The sequence below is a fragment of the Zonotrichia albicollis genome, chromosome 1 (genome assembly GCF_047830755.1).
Source record: "Zonotrichia albicollis isolate bZonAlb1 chromosome 1, bZonAlb1.hap1, whole genome shotgun sequence".
Lineage (NCBI taxonomy): Eukaryota > Metazoa > Chordata > Aves > Passeriformes > Passerellidae > Zonotrichia > Zonotrichia albicollis.
The window spans coordinates 106,953,235-106,976,844 of NC_133819.1; the positions used below are offsets into that span (position 1 = coordinate 106,953,235).

A 23,610-nucleotide genomic window follows, 5' to 3' on the forward strand; every position below is an offset into this window, starting at 1 on the left:
CTCAGATTGGTCTTGGAACAGGATTTTACTCCAAAAGACAGCACCTGGGTGAAGTTTTTGTAATTCCATCTACACAGTCTCTTGACATAAGATGATAGAACACATGTTCTATCAACTGACCTCTGAGTACAGAGGTGTCCTGAGATACTGCTGCTGTTGATTGCTTTCATCCATCTGAGCTTTCAGCTGCTGATAGCTTTAAATCTGGGCTGAAAAATTATTTTGCTTATAATACTTCTACAGAAAGCAATATTTACTTCTTTTTCCCTCCTTAGCTTCCCACCTAGCACATACTAGAAGACACAGCTTTTTCTAACATACTGCTATCTAATTTATAATTAGCTACATTGATAATATCACTGGCTCCTCCTTGTATCGGGGATAATTGTGGCATTTTAATTTACAGGTACACAGCACTACTCCTCAGATTGAGTTTCTGACCCGCAAAACCAGATTTTGCCTGACAGCCCAGAGCAGGGCTGTTAAGGAGGGGTGAGGATGGCCCCAAGGGATGCTGTCAGATGCTGCACGGTGACTCCACCACGTGGCAAGCAGAGGTGCCACGCTGCTGAGCTTCTCTGACTAAAAATCGCTGTGGAAGGGGCGGTCTCTGCCCGGGGTGCGCAGCAGCTGCTGGGGCGAGAACTTCTTCAGGCGCTGCAGCCTCATCTGCCCGCAACCCAACACAGGCACCAACAGCTCAGCGTTCATCCCCTCTCTGTGAGAAAGTAACAAACGCCATTCCAAACAGGAAAAATTCCGCATAGAAAAAGGAATGGCTATAAATCACTATTAAATCACACTTCTCTTACTCTTTATCTGTTCCTACCCCAAGGAAAAAAAAAAAACTCCTCAGTCATGTTGTACTCATTAACAAACATACTGCGCTGCTTTTTTCAGTATGTTGGCAGTTCTTCTCTCTGTTCATCTAAAACGTTAGTTTTGGCTTAAGGAACATTTCTAGTCAAAGAAATACTCAATTTTCTTTAGAAGTATCTCCTTAGAACACTTCTACTTTCACTTTCTACCATCTTTTTAAAGCTTTTTTTAAAATCAATTCAGAGAGCTCTTCTTTGATTCTCTTTCTCACAGCAAGAGATGGGGGCTAGAATAATCTCAAATTATTCATTTAGAGTGTCCCTTTATTCAGCTGATAATACGGTCTAATTTATATAAAGTAAGAGATGAGAAATGAGGTGGGGGGAAGTCAACTTTCTCTCAAGCCTGAATGATCGACATTCAGCAAGTCTCACAGCACACGCAGGTGACTCATTCAGACAGACAGACAGATCATGTGGAACCTGTTTCCAATGTTATGGAGCCCCTTTCCCCATGGTCTGACATGAATTGGCACGGCTCTGGCATAGCCCACATTTTCCAGGCCGTGTCAAACGATGGTTTCAGCTACAGAGGAGGTGACAAACGCTGGGCTGGCAGGGCGCCTCCAGCTCCCCAGGAACCAGCTCAGGCTGCCCCTCCCGCAGCACCTTCCATTTCTGGGCAAACACTTCCCTCTCCCGGTACAACAGCGAACTACAGCCACATCATTAAAAAACCCCCACATATTCCCGTCTATCCTTTCATGCGTTACTTTAAATATTTGCATTTAATTTAATACATTTAATTTTATTTTTACTCGCCTATTCCCACATGAACGGGATATTGGATGTTTGAGCTTTTTCCCACCTTCGAACAAGAGTCTGGCAGTACCTGAGCTTTTGGCCAGACACCAACATCCTTTCTAACCCAAACAATTCCATGATTCTATGTCATGATAAATGTAATTTCTGCTGGAAATATTTCTTTCGTCCAGGAGGTATCTGTAGGATCTTGCTCAACCTGTAAATTGTCAGCACATAGGTGATTTTACTGATGATATAAATAAGTCCCTAATCATTTTTACTTCAGTGATACTCTGAAAATGGTGGCAGACTGTGGTCCAGGGCTGTTTATCAGACAAAAAAATAACCAACACCTACAGCTGAAGAGTCATTTCTACTTTAGCAATAGTGAAATGTGAAAGGTCTGGGCACAAGTCTGATGAGGAGAGGCTGAGGGAGCTGGGGTTGCTTAGCCTGGAGAAAAGGAGGCTCAGGTTGTTGTTTAAAATAGGTTATTTCACCTGATATTCAAGTAGCCAAGCCACAAGCTGAGTTGAGGTATTTTATTTATTTGCAGCTCCAAGCAGACAGGGCTGCTGAGGGGCAAATCCACAAAGCCTGCACGCTGACTACCAGGATGTTTCACTATTTATACATTTTAGCAAACAAAGGTATTAATGCTCACTGGCTACAAGTTACATAGTTCTCTTATTAATTTGTATTCTATCTCCTGTTGGTTAAATAATTCCCTTATTCTCATGCTAATTAGTCTGTATGGTCAGGCCTTCTCCTAAGCTGGTGGGTTTCTTGAGCCCATGAGTCACAATCTCCCTGTCAGAATTACCTTTTACCCATCTCCAGCTGATTCCAGCACAGCCGCAGAGCTGGCTTTGTTAATTCCATCCTTATCTCGGGAGGTCTGCCAAACGTTCTAGTGGCCTGTAAATTCTGCATTCTTTTGTGCTCACTGTGAAAACCGCCAATCACTTGCTTTTAAAATTTTAAAAGTTTAATTGTAATAAAATAGCTATAAAATTAGTAATATAGAGTAATAAAAGTGTGGACAATTGTGATTAGGACAATACAAGACAATAAGAACAAAGAGTTACAGATGGCCCGGGTACCTTTTCTTAGTCAAAATAAGCCTGAAAAAGGACCCATGTTAACAGAGGATTAACCCTTAAAAATAATAACCTGTTGCATATTCATACACCTCATACATGATGCATAAATTCCATTCAAACACAGGATTCTGTCTGGTCAGTGTCAGCTTCCTCCTCTTAATCCTGACGGTGTCTTCAGGGCTGAACGAGGTGGGAAGTTTGTTACTTCTGAAAATGGAGCAATAAATTCTTTTTTCTCTGAAAGATTTAGGTGCCCTGTGGCTGCTATCTGGTGCGAGTACCTCATTCCTTTCTTAAAAAAAAAAAATCTCACATACATAGTTTCTATTTTAACATTATGTTATAACCTAAAGCTATATTTAACACACTACTTTAAAAAATTAATACAGCGTAACTTTCCAACATAACACATGTAATATTCATTTTAATTTTTGCGAAAAGACAATCATATAATACGCATTTTTCACATCCACTCTCAGCGCTATCTCCTTCTCCCCAAGCTTTGTTAACATCCCCGCATCCGAGATCATTGAAACATGTCAAATACTGAATTTGATCAAGCCAATTCTACCGACAAGAATTAAATGCAAATATTTATCCTTCTAACACCTGCACCCCCAGGGACGCCCTCATCACCCCTGCAGCACCTCAGAGGCTGCGGCCAGCTGGGGTCGGCCTCTCCTCCCGGCAACAACTGACAGGACAGGAGCAGTGCCCTCAGGCCGTGCCAGGGGAGCTTCAGGCCGGATATCGGGAACAATCGCCCCACAGGAAGGGCTGCCAAGCATTGGAACAGCCTGCCCAGGGAAGCGATGGAGCCACCAACCCTGGAAGCGTGCGGATGCGGCCCTTGGGGACGTGTTTGGGTGGCGGGCCTGGCAGTGCTGGGTTAGCGGTGAAGCCGGCCATCCCGGGGGTGTTTCCCGACCCACAACCCGGTGTCCCCAGGACCGTCCCGCTCCCAGAGCCGCCGGTGCCCGCATCCCTCCCTCTTCCCGCCGGGGGGCGGGGCCACGGCGTCATCGGCGCGCGCCCGCAGCGCCGCCCCTCCTCCCGCCCGCCGGGATCATGTCGCCGCCGCTCTTCAGCCTGCCCGAGGCGCGGCTCCGCTTCACGGTGAGCCTCCCCCGCATCCCCCCAGCCTTCCCTCCGTCCTTCCAGCCCCCTCCGTCCTTCCAGCCTTCCCTCCGTCCCTGCCGCTCGGACGGGAAGCTGCGGGGCCGGGCTGTGCCTCGGCGCCTCTGGGCCCGCGGCCCGGCCGGGGCTGCTGCTGGGAGCGGCCCGGGCGCTGCTTTATGGAGCGCTGAGCGCGGCCGGGGTGCGGCGGGATGGGAGTGAGGGCGAGGGCGAGGGTGGGCTGCGCCCCGGTTCGGCCAAGGGTGGGGGGGATCAGTCTTCAGGTTAGCGAAAATTAATATGGAAGACAACGAAAGGGTAGCGTGCCCCAGCAGCAAAACGTCCGGGGGTATTGCACTTGCTGCCTCTGCTGAAGGATGCTTTTCCTTTCCCAGAGCTGGGGGGCTCCGTGTGTTCCCGGCCTCTGGAGCCCCTCAGGCTGTCAGAGGAGAGGGTGGGATTTGCACAGGAGTGCTCGAGGCACAAGCACTCGATCCTTTAGAGCGATTTTGTAACAGGAAGTAGTCATTTTTAGACCACCTTCTTAGCTGGAGTCATGTGCTTTTTAACATCTTCATAAACGCAGGACTCGCAGGGATCCCATGCGAGTTGTCAGGTGGTAGAAAATTGGGAAGAGCTGTTAATTCCCTTGAAGACAGGGAGAGGCTCTGAGGCACACGATGCCGTTCTTGGGGCTGTCCATGCAGGACCAGGAGTTGGGCTCTATGATCCTTGTGGGTCCCTTCCGACTCAGAGGGTTCCCTGACCTGTGTCCCAAACCATCATAACCACCCGAAGCTGTGAGCGTGGCACCTGAGACAATGATAGGTCCAGTGTTGGTCACAAGAGCCTGATCCCGTGTGTCCTTTAGAAATGCTGTTTTCACCAGGCTGTTAGCCCCCATTTGAGGTGAGATGCTCTATGAGCTCATGTGCCTAATTTCCCATGTGCTTGTTATTTGCCCTTCCTGTTACAAAGGTCTCTCTGTAAACTAACAACACATGGTGTGTGGCAGAAAGATTCCTTGTTATTTCTGTCCACTGTCAGAAGAAGAAGGAAGATCCTTTTACTTTTGTACTGGTGTTGTAGCTTTTCTCTCTTTGCATTTTGGTAGACATCCACCAGAGAGGCTCTGATTAACAAAAGCATCAAGCCGTTGTTGAATGCATTTAACCAGGTTCCTGGAAGGTAAGCGAAGGTCACTTGTTTTTATTTTTTTAAATTGCCTGTTTAGATAAGTTTTAGGAATCTTGTGCCTGAGGGCTGTTACTAACCAAGGTGGAATGTTTGCTTTTGCAGTGAAAATGAAAAGAAGTGTACCTTGGATCAAGCTTTTAGAGTTGTTGTAGAAGAAGAAATAGTAAGTATTTTAAATTGCTGAAGCTTATCTCTTGTTGAAGCTCACATTTCTATTAGCAGGCTAGTATATTAATGTAACAGCAACTTACTTTAGTGTAAGAAAACTTTATTAAAAACAGGAGCTATGTAATGGTGAGGTAATTGAGATTAAATACAGATGATTCAAGGAGGTAGGTAGAACCTTGTATTTTACAGACATCACACTGTAGTGAGACCTGTTGTCTGAGCCTTTTCTAGCAGTTCAATTCATAAACATGCATTGTTCAATAACTGTATATAAAAAGTGGGTGGAAGGGGTAGGATTGGAGTAGATGTCAGAAAGAAATTATTCACTGTGAGGGTGGTGAGGCACTGGAACAAGTTGTTCCAAGATGTTGTGGATGCCTCATCCCTGGAAGTGATCAAGGTCAGGCTGGATGGGGCTTTCAGCAACCTGGGCTGGTGAAAGTTGTCTCTGCCCCTGACAGGGGACTTTGAACAATGAGATATTTTGGCCTCCCCAAATCAAAACTATTTTGTGATTTGTTACTTATGTAACAAAGCTGCCCTGTCAGCTGAAAAGACTGATGAAAGGAGTCAAATAGTGTATGATCAAATAATATTTGAATGAAGTCTGGATGTGGGATATTAATTTTCAGAGGCAAATGACTGTGCATTTGGGTCTTTAGTGGTTGGAAGCAGTCAGGAACAGTTTAATTCTCAATAAAAGCTTACTACAGTTAACTGATTGGTCAGATTTTAGAGATTGTTTTGGGTAGTTGAATGTCAGTGTTTGTTTTAAATATACCTACTTGGAAACAAGAATTTCAGTTTTGTTAGATACATTATGGTCAGACTGGAGAATTTCAACAGTGTTTTCTTTCTTTAGATAAACAAAGCTCCATGCGAGAATCTCCTGGCAATTATTTCTCTTGCTATTAATGGAGTCACAGAAGGTGAGCATTGAAAGAGCATCTCTCTTTCAAATATTTTGGCAGTTTTAGGGACCATTTAGGGGAATTTTAAAATCTTGATTTCTGTAAGCCATCTGCTGTGGTTATCTTTGGTGATATATGTCTCTTATGCTAGTGTTTCATTTCAGAAGAGAAATTAAGTATAATATAATGACATTTGGTTATATATGTGACATTTGTGTTGGAATCTTTTTTTTTTTTTTTGTTAAGAAAGAAAGATGGATGGATTTGGTTGTAGCATGATAAGCAGTTTCTTTATCCAGCACTCTAAATGATAGAAGTTTCCCATCATAATTTCAGAGATGAGACCAGTGAGGCAGAGAGGTAAAATGACTTGGCAGAGGCAGAACTAACATCTCCTGTCAGGATATGGCTGGTTTTTAGATACTTGAATCTGTTTCAATAACAGATTGTGTCAGAAATCAGTGTGCTGTTCTCCTCTGAAGTGACTTTTGCTCTCTTCCTTTTGTTTGTTTGTTCACATTATTCACCAAGAATTGTTTGTTTCAGTAAGTGCAGGTCAATTCCATGTGTGTTTTATGAGCTGTAGAATAACAAGAGCTGTGCTGTGAGGAATGCAGGCACTGCCTGCAGAGCATGGGTGGATGGACTTGGAGCACTGTTTTAGTGGTGCTTGAAAAGGCTCTCAGCCTTCATGGATGTGTGTAGAGGGACTAACTGTGGGTATAGAAGTCTGAAAAAGTTCACTTGCAGTCTGCAGAAAGATCAGATTTTGAGGTTGTTATAACAGTGATTTTTTTTAATATTTGTTTTATGTTAGTGCAAAGCTTTTGCAAATCTCATTTGAATATGTGCAGAAATAGCTTTAATGAAAGTTCACATTTTAGCCCAAGTTTTCTGTTAGGATTTGTAGGAACCCAGAAGAACTTCTTTCTTCTACTTTTTTTAATAAAATGTCCCTCATGTGTAATTCATCCCTTTGTTTTGTATTTCAGTTAAAATTTGTTGAATAAAAAATTCCCTGTTCCTTATAGGTATCTGCACTGCATCAACTCCTTTTGTGCTTTTGGGGGATGTTCTGGATTGCCTCCCTTTGGATCAGTGTGACAAAATTTTCACTTTTGTGGAGAAAAATGTTGCTACGTGGAAATCGGTAGGTATTTTTGCAGAATGTTGCATCGTTTGGCCAGAGCTTTTGTCTTCAAGAACCATTTTAAGGAACAGAATTTACCTGTCTTTGTGGCTGACACATTAGTGTCAGGAACTCCAGGGATGCAGCTGAAAAGAGTTCTACTGTCTCAGTGTTTTCCTATCCTGAATTTTCTAACTAGAACCTCCTCCCAGAGTCATTTTGGTTGATTTGTTTCAGATTACATTATGGCCCCTGATATATTCACAAACTTGTTAATCCAAGTGTCTACCAATTTCTTCTTCCAGATCACCAGTATTGTGAACACTGTGAATCTTTTGTGTGTGCTCTTTGCTTATTTGTATAAATCACACATGGAGTAATAAAGGAAATGAGTGTAAAAATTAGTGCATTCCAAGAAAAAAAAAAGTGGATGGTGTTCTTGCAGTTCATTGTCACACATGGTTTTTCTTTATGAAGGCTGGATGTAAATGTGTTTCATGCTTTCTTGCAATTTGTGGGACTTGCCTTTTTGTGAAACCTGCCTGTTATGTAAGGGAAGACTCGAATTTAGAGTTATCTGTAGGAGTGACTCAGACTTACTCATATCTTGTGATTGGATTAAGTCTGCTCATGAAGGTTTTATCTTTTAATGTTCTAAATACTTTTACTCTGTTTCAGAACACATTTTACTCTGCAGGGAAGAATTACTTGCTGCGCATGTGCAATGGTGAGTGGTAGTTTTTTGGGGAGGGGAGAGCAGTATTAAAGAGCTTCCTATCTCAGGAAATGAAAATTAGTTTAATAATGTGATTTAAATTCACATGTGTTCAGTAAGTAATACAGTTAAAAGGTGCATCTCTCTGAACAGATACTTATTCTTGGTTATTAATGTAAAAGTCATTCAGGCCTTAGGGAACTCTCTTCATCAGTGGAGATGATTATAGAAGAATATTATTCCTCAGCAATAAGGCTTTATTTGCGTAGGATTCATTCAAATTTATTTTTTATTGGTGTTGAAGGTGTTAGGAGAATTGGCAGAATGCATTTGGAAGAAGTATGTCTGATCAGAGGGAGTCACTGGCATTTGAATTTACAATTATGAGCTTCCTTAGCTCTGTAGGTCATGTAAATAGCAAGTCTTGAATTCTGTTGCATGAGAAATTAAAAGAGGGATAAATACTAATATTATTTACTTTTTACAATATTTAGATCTCCTAAGAAGATTGTCTAAGTCACAAAACACAGTCTTTTGTGGAAGAATTCAGCTGTTCTTGGCTAGGTTATTTCCACTTTCAGAAAAGTCAGGTGAGATTTTTTGCATTTCATCACACTTAGCATTGAGACTAAATAAGCTGAAACTTTCAAGTCTGTGATGGTTGCAGACCAAATCCAGTTGGACCAAATCACTTTGCATTTGCATCCTAGTTCTTATATCTTTCCTTGATGTTGTGACTTTTATTTGCTTTGGTTTCAGATGTAAGTTTTTGCTCTGAGAATTGAATATCAGTATTTCATAAACAGACTTGGGAACTTCACAGCTTCTAAGACTTTCTCTTTGTTTTTCACAGGGCTTAACCTACAGAGTCAGTTTAACCTGGAAAATGTCACTGTTTTCAATACCAATGAACATGAGAGCACTCTGGGACAGAAGGTGAAAATTCCTATGTAATTTTTCACTGATTCTGCAGTTAATGTGTAAGATTGTTTGCACCAAAAGTGTTTGGGACTGTAGGTTCATAATTTGGTTGTCCCTCTGCCAGACCAAGCTGTTGTTTTGGGAATAGGCATTCCCAGGTGTCTGTTAGGTTACCTGGAACATTAAACTGTGCACTCTGAGGGAGAAAAAGATAGATTTGATTGTGAGGAATGAGTACTGTCACGTACTGTGCAAAGTTTTCCCCACAGTATGCAGAGGACAGAGCTGTCGCTTCAGCTTTTTTCAGGAGAAATGAGGCTACCATTGCATTAAGACAGAAAATTATTACACATATTACAGTAATAATACTTCAGAGATTTCCTGAGTTACCAGCTTAAGCTTTCTGATCTTGTATATAATTGAATGTTTACAGTAAACAACACTGTGAGAGCCCTGTGCAAACTGTTGTGGCATTTTTATAAATCTTAAATAATTTTTTCCTATTTAGCACACCGAGGAGAGGGAAGAAGGAATGGATGTGGAAGAAGGTGAAATGGGAGACGATGAAGCACCAACAAGTTGGTGAGCTGACAGAAGTTTAAAAGCTGAACCAAAACTTGATAAAGTGAAAGGAAAAATGCTGTTTGGGAAATATCTTTAAATGCTGAGAATCTTTAAGTTCTCCTCATCTTCTGCCGTCTGAAGATTAGATGTATCTAATCAGTGAAGGCTCCTGGCAATGTCTTAATTGTTTAAGTTGTCTGGAAAACAGAAATGTACAGATTTGAAAAAGTTGTATACCCTGGCTGAGAACCACTCTGGTTTTGAGAGTTTTACAAATTCCTTTCACAAAACTCGTGATAAGATGTATTCAGGGATTTTGAGTAGATGCTTAAGGAGAAAAAGCTGTGTTCCCCTTCATGCCACAGATTGTGAAAAACTCCTGAGATCCCTTTTGTTTACTTTTTTGCTTTTATGGTGAGCAAGTAACAACAGAATGAATGGAAAACTCTTACAAGGACAAATTTTGAGTTACAGATTCCTCTGTGATGGTTCACTACTGACTCACTAATTTACTTCCAAAGTGAATAATGTTTTCTGGGGATGTACATTCCTGAGTGAATTTGAATATAGTATATTGCTTTTCAATATGTTCTTTTTTTTTCATTATTTCTTCCACAGTTCCATTCCAATAGATTATAACCTGTATAGAAAATTCTGGTCTCTTCAAGATTATTTTAGAAATCCTGTGCAGTGCTATGAGAAGGTGTCATGGAAAACATTTCTTAAGGTAATCTGAGTTCATGCTTCAACCATTCAGCCTAAGAAAAGGTCATTGTTTACATGAGTAGCAGTGACTGCATGAGCATGGAACAGTTCAAAGGCTCAGGCTGCTGGAAAATGATTGTGCATGAGGAAATGCATTTTGCTGTTTTCTTAAGTGAGCCTTTTACATTAGTATATTGTGTTAAAATGTACAATAAATTTCCTACTTTATTTCAATACCAGAAATACTTCATATGTTGCAACAGTGCCAGAAGTACTTTTTTTTTTTTTTTTTGTGGTTTATTAGCTGCAAAAAGCAGAAGTTGTGGGTTGGGGTGGGTTTTTTTACCCCAAGAAGATAAATAGCTCTATCTAGTCCTTGCTGTTATTTTTGAGTAGTCATACTGATACCAGTGGCATCCTAAAGATTACTGGTTTCTAACAAAGCAAATCTCTTTGTAGAAGCAATGACTTGAATGTCCCTTTCAGCCAGCTGTTTCAGTTTTGCTTAGTATGAATGTTGATGAGGATTTATTGCTGAGGTCCCGTTTCTTCAAAATTTGTCACTCAGTATTTATTTAATTCAAAGAAGCTTAGTTATTTTTTAATCTTCATTTTCTGTGTGCTGGTAATTAGAGGTAACATTTGCTCAGGCATCCTAATATAAATCTAATTTATGACATCTACTAATGAGGCAAAAAAACAAACCCACAGTAAACCACCACAGGTGCAGTTCAGAAACTGATCAAAGGCCAGACTTAGGTCTTTCAGATGAAATTTTTTACTGTAGCACTGTCATCATGTGAATCTTTTTTCTTCATGATGTCTAAACAACAAATCATTGTTTAGAACCTAAAATGATGCTTTTCTTACCATTCTTTACATACTCTACATGATTAAATGTTCTGACATGATAACATTTTCACTTCATTTGTGGTGTTCAGAGCAGTCCTGCACATCAGTGACAAATGGGTTGTTTCAATGGGCTGATAGCAGATCTTCCAAGTATTTTACTACTTGGCTTTACGTCTGCTAAGGTTCAGTATTGTTTTCATGTGGTAAATAACTCTGTTTTGTAGTACTCAGAAGAAGTTCTGGCTGTTTTCAAAAGTTACAAATTGGATGACACTCAGGCTTCCCGAAAAAAGTTGGAAGAACTAAAAACAGGAGGAGAACATGTGTATTTTGCAAAGTTCCTAACTAGTGAAAAGGTATGTGGCTTCCCTTCCAGAATTCCAGGCCAATTGAGGTTGGAAGGAACCTATGTCTGGTTCAGCTTCCCTGCTCAAAGCTGTCAGCTGGAGCAGTTGATCAGCACTATGTCCAGTTGAGACTCCACAGTTTCTCTGGACATCCCATTACACTGTTTGGCTGCTTCATTTAGATAGATTTATTCTGTTCTTTTTTTCTATTTTATTCTTTGTGGGTTGCCTCTATTAATTAATGACTCAAGGGCTTCTATTTCTGGAAAAAGTGTCTTCAGTAACACTGCCACTTGTTTATTGGATTTCATTTCTAATGTTGCCTTTACAAAGATAAATTAAAAGAGAGTAAATATTTAAAGATCTTTTGCTTTTTTATTGTTGTTTAGCTGATGGATTTACAGCTGAGTGACAGTAACTTCCGTCGTCACATCTTGTTGCAGTACCTAATACTATTTCAGTATCTAAAGGGACAAGTCAAATTTAAAAGGTAATGTGAAAATACTTTGTGTTTTGGGGATGGGGAACTAGGAACTTACAGATAAACCAAAATATTTCAAAATAGTTTGCCTACTTATTCTGAGTTTGTGGAACCTGGACCCTTGAATTGGTAAATACAGGGTATGGCTGAAGTTATTTTACAGCAGGAAAGCAGAGGTCTCAATTAATTTCTCTGTTCCTCTGCCTGATTCTTTGCCCTCCTGTGCTCTCATGTTGGTTGGACTTGCTCAAAATTGTGCCGTTTACTCTACAGGCAGAAATGCAATCTGCTCATCTTTGCAGAGTAAGTTTTCTGCCAGGTTGGTGAGCTGTGGGGTCTCAGAGAAGTAGAGGCCACTGAAATTTGCTTACAGTGAGTGCCAGCCATGAGAGGGAAGGAGACTCTCCTTGGCAGCACCCAGTTAAGAGCAGAGCAAGCTACTTGTGTGTGGCATCATTTTGAATCTATACTGGCTTTGCAATGTGGCATTGGTTGCTGGTTTGTTTTTTCTTAGTGCACTGCAGAACTCTGTCTAAAATGGCAAGAAATAGCAATGGTGATTATTGCTTTTATCAATTCATGGGACAGAACCAAACCCCATCTGTTCCTAGTCTCTAACATTCTTCTGAAGAAAAACCCATCTCTCTCATTTCCTGTGCCCTGGGCTGTATGTGCACGTAATAATTAACATCCTTAACAAGGCAGCTATCTCCCACCTGCTATATATTGCTTTTTGTAAACACCTCTCAAAGAACTTTGTAAACTAGGATCATTATCCTCATTCTACAGATCATTTATCAAGGCAGTCTAGTGGCTGAGAAGGAATGGAATTCAAGTCTTCTGAATTCCAGTTCAGTCCTTTTAAGGTGACAGTCATTTCAATGTCATTGCATTAAAATGTTCATTATAAATTGACCTCTTATTGGTGCTCAAGGATGGCATGAGGTACAGATGGTGTAGTATAACTCTTGCTGAGTGTTTCTGAGGGAAATCTTTTCATTGTGCCCATTTGCTGTATTTTGGGTCCGATATTGAGTTTTGATCTTGAATCACTCAATGGGCTTCCTGTTGGGCGAATCTACACCTTGAAAGTGTAGTCCCCAAGCACATCTAATTAATTCCACAAACTAATAAGTGCCCTGGGACCAGAGCAGATCACATTCAAAGCACTTTCCTCAGATCTCGTCTTAATACCCCTCAGAAGGTATGTAGTATAAATTCGGTGTCCTCAGCACACTTCCTGATGTGTTGTTTTTTTTGTAATTCCAGTTCAAACTATGTTCTAACAGATGAACAGTCTCTTTGGATTGAAGATACTACAAAAGCAGTCTACCAGGTTGGTACAGTATCTACTTTCATGAAAATTACATGGAAGAATATTAAGCAGGTAATATTGTATCAACCACCTTTAGAGCAGTAGCCACCATTTTCTCTGGAGGTCTTTTCCTACATGTTCTGCCACAGATACAATGCAAAAAGTTCACCTTCTTTTCTCTCATTCATAGCTTCTTTCAGAAAATCCTCCAGATGGGGAAAGATTCTCAAAAATGGTAGAGGTGAGTATTTTGATGTCTGCCTGAACAAAGTATATAGCACATAAAAAAGCAGTTTCAGCTTATACTAGCTTTTGTAACACACCTGTTATATCTGAGAAAACTTTTACCTCATCCTACTAAAAAATGGTCTTTAAAAAAGTGTCTTTTTATTTTGTAGTCATATTTTATCCCATGTTTTCATTAATACTCTTTCTTCCTTCTTTAGGGGAGAAACAGAGATGTGCCTGTATGTGCATGTGTACATACAGGATGGTGGGTTATTGGAAACTAAAAAATATTTCAAAGTTTTTGCAGATAGGAGTCCTGTGCCCAAAGACATGGAAATGAAATACAAGTGAAATTAATCAAAACCCTAGAAATTGTCTTTTTGCTTTCCTTTTTTCCTTTACTTTGACCGCTTCTATTTTCTTGTCTAGACAGGGGAGATAAAGCTTTTCCCACAATTTTTGAAGAGAGGAGGTACACTGTTTTTGCATAAATCAATCCAGTTGCTTAAGATTGTACTGATGACCTTCAAGATAGTGACTGAAACACACAACCTAGAACAAAGTTTTCCCCTTAGTTTTAATAACTCCATTTAAAACTTTGGGGTCAGCTCTAAAAGTGCTTATGACCCTAATAATGTGCAATACTTTGTCTTTCTACAGCATATATTAAATACTGAAGAAAACTGGAACTCATGGAAAAATGAGGGCTGCCCAAGCTTTGTGAAAGAAAGGTAACTGTGTTATGGAACAGAAGCTTTCTGCTGTTTGTTTGAAATGGTTGTTCCACTTCAGAATTCTGTACCCGTGGTATATATGAGCATTAACCACTCACACAACTTGGAGATCTGTACAGCTGCCTGTCCCTTCAGTGAGTGCAGGCTCTTAGATTTCTGCCAAAAGTCATAAGGCTCACAGTGTGTGTCAGGGAGGAGGTGCTTATGGTGTGTCTGCTCTCAGGACAGCATTCTTCATTGTCTCAGGGCAATATCTTGTGGTACTGGGGATCCAGTGGTCCAGGAGACTGGAGCAGGTTTTGCTGCCTCCTGCTTTCAGCAGACCCTAGGTTGAAGTGATTAGTGCCTGACTTTTCCATTTATCCCTTTGGACTGCCTCTAATGAAGCCTTTGGCATTATGCCTTTGGGCAGGGCAGCATACCTGGGGTTTGTGTTAGAGTTCTCTTACACAATTTATTTATTAGTTTGCCACTTGATGGTGATCACTTACCTTAAAGGGAATGACATCTAATTAGATGGCTTTCACCACTGAAAGTTTCCTGTGTTACTAACTAGTGGCAAAACTTGAACTTTGACTCCATGTGTCTACTTGACTGTCTTGAGGGGATGACCAAACATTTGTCTTCCACACTTCTTCATTGTACACGCAGACTGACCTCTTTGTGGTAAGGAGCATGTGGGTCATTCTATCTTTGGAGATTCCCTTTTATTGGAGAGATGTTGTGCAGCCACCTCTTCATGACTTAAGCTGTTTGTGAAAGGATGGGGGGATGTTAGAAGAAAGAAATTGCTGTTGCAGGGGGATTGTGGGGAAGTAAACGTATGAAATTTGACTTTTATAAATATTCTGTCTCCTTTAGATCTCATCCAGAGTTTCAGCTTGGGTAGGTCTTGCCCTAACCTCAGTGCTCTGGGATCTCCATTCTCTAATCCCATGAAATCAGGTGCAGCTGGGGAAAGAGACCTTGCAGCCATGATCCCAGCAGCAGGGTAGATCACGTCCTGCTGGCACAATTGTGATTTTTTTTTTCCTTCTGTTTACTGGGACTCTGGTAGACCTTTACATTTTTGAGTGAACTAATTTTGGTGTCTGGCAGAATCCTATATCTCTACTTTGCCTTCTCTCTCCTTTTCCCCACTGCCTCCTTCCACCCTTAGACTCACTGTCCCTCAGTCCTTTCATTATGATTTAACTTAGCACCATCTCAAGGTGAAAGGTGAAGGTGAAACAGCTTTTTTTGTTCTTGAGATATTACTGGTTTGATACTAAGGAGCATCTTTTTTTTTTTTCTTAGACCTCCTGATTCTAAGCCAATGAGGCCTGTGAGGAAGAGGCCAGCTCCAGAGGACTTCTTAGGAAAAGGATCAAACAAAAAAATCCTTATGGGGAAGTATGTTGGTTTCTCTTTCCTTTACAAAATTTCTGGATTTGGCTTAGTTAATTGATTGGAGGGATTTTGTATTTGGGGTTTTTCCCCCCACTGTTTTTTCTGTACACCAATTTTCAAACATGCTTACTTTGGAACTGCCAAAGAACAGCCAAAGGATATATCACTCTTTTAAAACTTGCAGTAGGCTTTCTTTCCTTATAACCATCTTTTACAGATCCCTTTAAAGCAGTCCATGAGGGTGGCATGGTAGAATGATGAACATAAACAATGTGTGCTTATGCTTTTCTTTTCAGTGAGGAGCTGACCCGCCTTTGGAATTTATGTCCTGATAATATGGAAGCCTGTAAATCTGAGAGTAGGTAGGTAAAAAATGGGTGTGTCATAGTTTAAAGCTAACTAATTAGCACTCTAATTAAAGAGTTACAAAATTGGCATGAGGAAGATGTACAAGATGATCTCAGGAGAAGTGCATTTCACACCTTTAGAGAAGGTGGTTGTATGAATCTTTGCCCTAAAACCTCTTTACAGTTTTCCTCACTTCTTCGAGTGTTTATGCTGCCAGTAATTTTCATTGCTTGCTAAAGTAAAATCTAAGCTGAAAACCAGATGAAGACTCCCCTTTTGTAGAACATGATTGTATAATTAATTACCTTATATAATGAAGGAAGATTGCCAAGTCTGGCTCTGATGAAGTTAGCATGCTGCTTGGCTATGATTTTCAAGCAGGCCTGTGCTTTAAACAATGCTAGATAAGAGGAAATTCACTACCAGGCATTGTTCCAGCACATACTGTGTCTGTTTGTGGGGCAGATACAGAAAAATGTAATTATTGCTTGTCCCTTATGCTTGCACAATTGTAGGAAATGCTTAAAATATACTCTGCTACACAACTTTCTTTGTTACAGATACCAAAATCTCTTTTACTGTGCACACATGATACAGAGTAAGAAAATTTGGAGAAGGAATGGGACAGTTCCCAAAGAGAACTCTGCTAGTAGTGGCTCTAAAGTCTGGTTGTGTGGGGAGAGGTGCTATGTGTGCAGATTTCCTGGGTGGAGGAATTGCTTTTCTAGAGGTTCAGAGCTTTGCAGAGGAAGTGCCCTCCTTTCTTGTGAGGCTGGGATGTACAGGAAAGCCTTTGACAGGATACTTGTCCAAGGGATGAAGGTGGAGTTGTGTTTGGAACCAAAGCTTTTGGTTCTATGTGTGTGATTGTATTGTACTGCAATGCCTCTAAATAAAAATAAATAAAGCCCTTAACAAATGTAGATAAACAAAGAAAATGCATGGTAAACGCAAAATAGATGCCATGACATCCAGATTCAGTTGCAGGTTTTTGTTACGGGCTTTTTGTGACTGTATGTGGTCAAGTGTAGCTTTTTGCTTTGGTTCTTCACTTCTCCATTCAAATGGGGTAATGTTTCCTTAGCTGTCCCCTTTTTAGATGGTTGTTCTGGGGATAATGTGGCAGGACTCAGATGGGTTTTCAGGGTGCTGGCTTTTTCCAGTAGTCAGTGATAATCCATGGAGCACTGCTGCCCTGGGCAAAATGCCTTTTTCAGAACAAAACTGAAGTGACTTTATAGACCAGTGTGCTTACCCCCTGCTCCAGCCCTTTGCTAGACTCCCTTGCAGTAGCAGGTGTGTCTCTGTCAGCATTGGGTAGGAGAAATACAGATCATTGTGAGCTTGCTTTGCACCATGAGAGTCTTGGCTCTCAGTAACCTACAGCTCTCACACAATCTGGGTTTCTTGGGTAGAGTCTTCTCAGCAGCAAACCATCCTGATGGTGTGAAATTTCATTTCTGTTCTGTTTTTAGGTCAGGGTTCCTTTTGTGCTGGTTTGGGTACCTGTCAGAACCCACCACAAGCGGTTCTGAGAGCAGATGGAGCTGAGGTGGGGGGTGGCAGCGACAGCCATGTTTTGCTGCTGTCAAACGGCACAAAACTAGCAACCATTTTAGACTCCTGAGCACTTGTGAGCCGTGCAAATGCTGCTGACAGATGTTGATATCACTTCTTTGTATGGCAGGAGGTTTAAATGCATATAATAGGCAGTGCTAGCAACTGCTGGCACACTCTAGTGATTATGCAGTTAATAATTTTATACCAACATGGATCTAACAGTTTCTTTGCTTATTTAAAGTTGTTAAATTTGAGTGGGTTGGTTTGGGATTTGTATTTTTCTCCTCAGTAGATGAGCTTGAGATGTGTCTGCAGGAACAAAGATTGTCTATTTTAGAGAAGTTTGTGAAGCATATTAAGCTCCTTATTTGATTTTATTTTTTTTAGGGAATATATGCCAACACTGGAGGAATTTTTTGAGGAAGCTATTGAACAAGCAGACCCTGAAAACATGGTTGAAAATAAGTATAAGTATGTCCATCTCTGTGTTTCACTTGATTTTAATCTGTTTCATGTTTGGATTATTAAAGAAAACAGACTGTTCTCAGCATTACTAGTATCTGTGTAGGACTCCAGAAATGTACAAAAACTGATTAAACTTGGACAGAATTATATAACTGTCTTAAATCTTTTTCTGTATTTTTATAGATGCCAGACTTTAATAATCAAACTTGTGTTTTGTTGTAGGGCTGTGAACAATTCTAACTATGGCTGGAGAGCACTGAGACTTCTGGCACGTAGAAGTCCCCACTTCTTCCAGCCAACAAACCAACAGTTCAAGAGTTTACCTGAATATCTAGAAAACATGGTAATCAAACTAGCCAAGGAGCTGCCTGTAAGTAATATTATCCTATAATAATAAATGCTAAATTCACTTTCTGGTTGTCCCTCTGCAGCCCATTTGGTACATGGGGACAGAGGGGGAGAAAAAAAAAACAGGAAAAAAGTTTGTACACTGAAGTAAAAATTACAAATAAAATTAGTCTAATTTCTTATGGAAGGTGTAAGCTGGAATCATGGCTCCTGAATATACAGGGATGGCAGGAGAAGAGGCAGCATGTGCAGCTGATGGTGCTGTGCTAAGTGTTACCAGAACATTACAGCAAGGTTTGCCAGAGTTCTTCTGTCAGCTCCCTGACTTCTAAAATAAGCAAAACAAGAATATATCTTGTGGAGCTGTAAAATTAAGGCATTAACTCTTTGCTTGTTCAACAGTACAAATTTGAGTCCAGGGAGCCCTTTCAGATGGCTTTATAAGATAAGGTAAGAGATAAGTGACAAGTGGCAGTGATAAGAGAGGCTGCCAGTGGGGAAAGGGCACTTTCTACCCCTCTGAATTGGCACACAACCCAGCAATGTCTTGCAGATACAAACCTCTACTTCCCTACTGAGACCTTCTTCTCTGTGATGTGAGGTCTAAAGGTTGGAGTTGAATATATGGCTGTTTTGTTTGCACAGCCATCAGAGTTAACTGTAAGCTAAGAGCGAGTTCACAAAAAATATGAAGATTGTAATTTGTTGAATGTATTAAGGTGTGGCTGCATGCAATATTCCTGGTGGTACTACTGTCATTTGCCAAAGGCTATGGCAAGAAACAACTGTGTACCTAAGGCCCATGGCTGAAATATAGAAAAAGATGAAACCTACTGGCTGATCAGTACCTGAATGAGGGAGTGAAAAGTTTGTTGTTTGTGTATTTGATTGCCACCTTCCAGAAGTCTGAAAGTACATAAACTTTGGGGACTTCCCAAGTGTGGAATAGAATTAGTGAATAACAATAATAATGATTTTTTTAAAAAAAAGATCATCAGTAGTGATCTTAAATTTGGTTGGCTGGGTTTTTTTTTAAGCAAGTGATAAAGCTCGCTATGGAATGCTTAGTTGTTGTTACTATGAAAAGGAAGAATCCTATTAAATCAGTGGATGCTTTGATGAGTTTTTTTTTTTTTAGTTAGTAATATATTTTATTAGAACTTACTGCTCTTACTGGTGTTTAGGAGACTCTGGGGGATTTTTGATTCTCATGTGGGATTGTGTCAGGCTTTCCATTCTAACACACATTCCAGAGACAAGCACAGAGCTGTAGAATTTCTCTTTGAACACAAAATTCATCCAGTGATGTTTAGTTCTTTCATTGTAGCCTCCTTCTGAAGAAATAAAAACAGGTGAAGATGAAGATGAGGAAGATAATGATGCTTTATTAAAGGAAAACAATGAAAGTAAGATTTGCATATTCTCAGTCTTTCCAGTTTTTCTCTTGATGTATGTTGCAGAATCTGTGTTTTAACATAGTTTCCTCTGAGGGCCATCAGTCCTGCTTAGCCCAGTGCATTAGCACCAGCAAGCACAGCCTTTTTGGGACACAGGAGCAGCCTCCCAGTGTCCTGGCCTGCAGTGCTGAAAGATTCCAGCCTGTTGGATTAGCACTTTCACTGGGAGCCTCTTTCACCTTTTCTGCTATGTAGTCTATGTTGCCAGTGTGAGTGGGTGTTCAGGGCTGACATGTCAGCTGTGTAAAAGCCTGTGTGAGTGTTCCTCACCCACTTGCCTGTTCTCTCTGCCCTTTAATCACTGGGGTAAGCACTTTCCCCTGGCCCCTCCTGGGGTAGTAAATGGAACTTTCAAAAATGGATATATTCCAACTCTGAGATCTTTACTTCTTCTTCATTTAAAATAACCTTAGAGGCAAAAGTTTCTCTGGAAGAAGAACAACCTTCCTGACAAACATCATCTCACTCATTGTTCTCCACAATCTGTGTCTGTCTCTTGCCTTTAATCCTGGCATGTCCTGCTCCTAGGTCTCCTTCCCCATGTCCTTTGTCTGTGAATCTGCCCTCTTCCATCCTCATTCATGCCTTCATCTCACAGCAACTTGTGGGTTGTAACCTTGTGTCCCAGCTCCTGGATCCAGCACGGGCAGATGGGATGCACAGGGCATGGAAGCCAAACACTGGGTACCTCTGGCAGCTTTGTTGCAAGCTGTTTTCTGTCAGTGGAAAGCCACCTGTGGGCTTCTGTGAATCTCTCTCATGTTGCCCTTTTCCATCCAGCACTTGACCTTCTCCACAGTCTCCTTTGCAACATTAGAGAAATTCTTTCCTCTTCAGCTTAATGGTGATTCACACAGCCTTTGTGGCGTCACTGTGGGGGATTTACATCTTTCTTTAAATCTTGTCTTAAAGCAGTGATGGCAGAGCCATGGTCTGCGGTGCTTAGATATAAGAGAAATGATCTGAGGGCTTTTGTTGTTTTATTGGTCTGCATCTTTTGTCCTTTTCCTGGATGTGACTTTAGGTCAGATAAATGATTGTGACTGGTAAGGGCTGGAGAGACATGAAATTTCTGCTCTGTGCCACCTCTCTTCAGGTGGCACAAGAAGGGACTAATTTTTGATAAGAGATTATTTTTAAAATATATATTTTTTTAATTAGGAGTATGATTAATTTCTCTATGTATTTTTTTTTTCTTTAAAATTGTGAAATAAACACGGGTGGTAAGCCATAGATTGTAGACCATGATAAGCTATGAATGTGCAAACTCATCTGTAATCACTATAGCACTTGGCTTCCCAGCAGAGCCCAGTGTTCCATGGGTTTTATGTCAATGCCAGAATGATAGAAAATTCATTAAAGTACTGATTGCACTTGAAATTTATTGTCACAGCCCTACTGCCAATAGGAACATGAGAAAAAAGGAAATGAAACTGGGTTTGTTTGTTTGGGATTTTTTATGTGGGTTGACTTTGAGTAAGGCGACTAAAAAATTCCAAAATGCAACTATATGTTAAAGATCACTCTGTATTTTGATGTTATAATTCACTTGTGTTGAAGTCTGTCAAAATCCTTGTTTTCATTTGGAGGAGGCAGTTCTGATGTATTTAAGACTTAGGCACTTCTCTCAATATAAAAGGAGATAGCATATAAAGCAAGATTTTCCTTATTTATGGGGATTAAGGGACATAGCTCTTGAAACCTAGGTAAACACCTGTAAAAATCTGCTCTCAGAGCTCGAGTAGGTGTAAGTCAGTCTGTCAGTAAATCAGCAGAGGATTTAAAATGGGGAGGGTTCATTTGCAGTGTCTGGAGGTGCTCCCTGAGTCTCACTGCTGCCTTCTCTGTTTTCCCCAGGCCCAGAGGTGCAACGGGACAAAGCCATGACGGGCGAGCAGATTGAGTCCTTTGCCAGCAGGCTGGGGGAGCAGTGGAAGGCCTTGGCCCCCTACCTGGAGATGAAGGAGTCTGACATCCGGCAGATCGAGCTGGACAGCGAGGACGTGAAGATGAGGGCCAAGCAGCTGCTGGTGGCCTGGCAGGATCAGGAGGGCTCTCAGGCCACCCCCGAGAACCTGATGACGGCGCTGACCAAGGCCGGCCTCGGGGAGCTGGCTGAGAGCCTCACCAACGACACCGAGGGCAGCAGCTAACTCGCCTCACATGCCAGCTGATTGACTTGGGGCTGGGGGATTGGTAATTGTGACTCTTCTGGTGCTTGCCATTGATAATTGTTACTTTTGTCACTAGGTAACAGATTTTTGATAGGTATTTTATGTTGCGTAAATGATATAAAGCTTTTTAATATTACTGTTGGATTGTCCAGAGTGTCTGAGAAAAGGATTGGTCGCCATGGCCTGGAACTAGGAAGCTTCATCTTTGGTGGTAGAACATGAAGGGGAGGATGGAGAGCTTTTGGGGCAGGCTGTGGGACAGTTTGGCACCAGCAGAACTCGGGTTGCTCCCGCTGGACACAGAATTGGCAAGCTTGTTCCTCACAGCAGGAAAGGACGGTGTGTGGACTTTGGAGTCACTCTTTGGGGTCATGGGAGCTGGGGACTGTCAAAAGAGGTAAAATGAGAGAATTGTGGTGGCACTCCAAGGCACAGCAGTGCCTTCCAGGGAAGAAGTGCTGTCCTGCACTCCCGCTGAAGCACTGGTTCAGTCAATGACCGTGGGATTACCATGCTGGTTTTTGTTAGTGATTACTTCTAGCTTCTCGTTCTTTGGCTGTGTAGGAACACCCCTGAGTACTGGTAAACAAAGAAGATTTTTTTGTCACAGGTAATTGTGAAGGTTTCATTTTAAGGCCATGGTTGTCTGTAGATGGGTACAAGCTGTTTTCCCTCAAAATGTGGGAATTTTTGTGGTGTTAAGTGGCAGCTGGCTACAACTTGTTCTGTGGCTAGTTTGTGTAGTGCTTCTGTCACTGACCTCTTCTCTGTATTTCTTCAGCTATTCACTCATAGCTGTGAATTTCCAGCATGATTAGCTACTGCTTCAAAGGAGAGTTCCTGCCTGCAGAGTCATTGATTTTGTGTCTGCCCCACTTCAGACTTAAATGTGATTAGGAATTTGATTAGGGTGCTTCAGTGAAGGTTGGTAGGGGCAGAGATAGAGAAAATTATTGGAAATAACACCCCATGTCTGCAGCTCCTGCTGCAGGTAGGGGCTGGTAGAAGGCATGAACTTCAACAGTTTCAACTGATAAAGGGACTTGAGCATATTGTGAGTGGAGCTGTGCAGGCGTGACTGACAACTTCAGTGCTGGGAAAACTGAGGATGACAGTGGGAGGATGCAGTTCTATAAAGCAGTAACCAGGCACCAACACCATCCTGCCTTTCCCTGCAACAGGATGCAGAATAAGAACTTAACCCTGGAGGTGTTTCTGTGAGGCCTGCAGGAACAGAGCCAGTACTGCCTTGGGGGCTTCTTTAATGGGCTCTATTTTAAGTGGATGCTTGCCTTGAATTATCCACTTAGAACCCCAGGCTTTTGGTGTGCTCCCAGGTGAAGCTGTGCAGGGACAGGGGCACTGGAGTGACAATTGCAAGGCAGAAGAGCTGAGTGTGACAGCCACAGCTGATGCCAGTGTCCCCAGGGAAGGGTAAAAGAAGGACCCTTTCCAATCAACTGAGGCACAGGCAAACTCAGCACCCTGCCCAGAGAAGTGAAAGTATTTCATATGAACATGGGCCAGCTCTTCAGAAGGCACTGGGACACATCAACACTGGGAACCTGTACATCGAGGGCTGAGGGGGTTGATGACCTTCCTAGTGCTTTTTAGGCTGTAGTGCTGAAAGGCTTTTTTTACAAGCAGTCACACACATCCAGTTACTACAGAAGGTCCTGTAAGTAAGCAAAGCCCAGTTTTGCAGCCACCACACTGGACTTAACTACTGACTAATGAGTAACAGGACAGGAGACACATCCC

General features: G+C 41.5%; 1 protein-coding gene across 1 annotated transcript; it reads left to right on the forward strand.

Annotated features, from left to right (window-relative positions):
* Positions 1–3,683: 3,683 nt before the first annotated feature.
* On the forward strand, positions 3,684–21,985 carry THOC1 (THO complex subunit 1). The gene is made up of 21 exons (XM_005490721.4): positions 3,684–3,841; positions 4,956–5,029; positions 5,141–5,201; positions 6,069–6,135; positions 7,149–7,267; positions 7,925–7,973; positions 8,456–8,551; positions 8,815–8,897; positions 9,391–9,464; positions 10,065–10,173; positions 11,228–11,359; positions 11,740–11,840; positions 13,101–13,167; positions 13,337–13,387; positions 14,035–14,105; positions 15,405–15,500; positions 15,794–15,859; positions 17,793–17,876; positions 18,093–18,240; positions 19,546–19,624; positions 21,533–21,985. Exons 1-21 carry the CDS (start codon positions 3,794–3,796, stop codon positions 21,826–21,828), a joined length of 1,971 nt encoding a protein of 656 aa, XP_005490778.1. The 5' UTR covers positions 3,684–3,793; the 3' UTR covers positions 21,829–21,985.
* Positions 21,986–23,610: the final 1,625 nt, after the last annotated feature.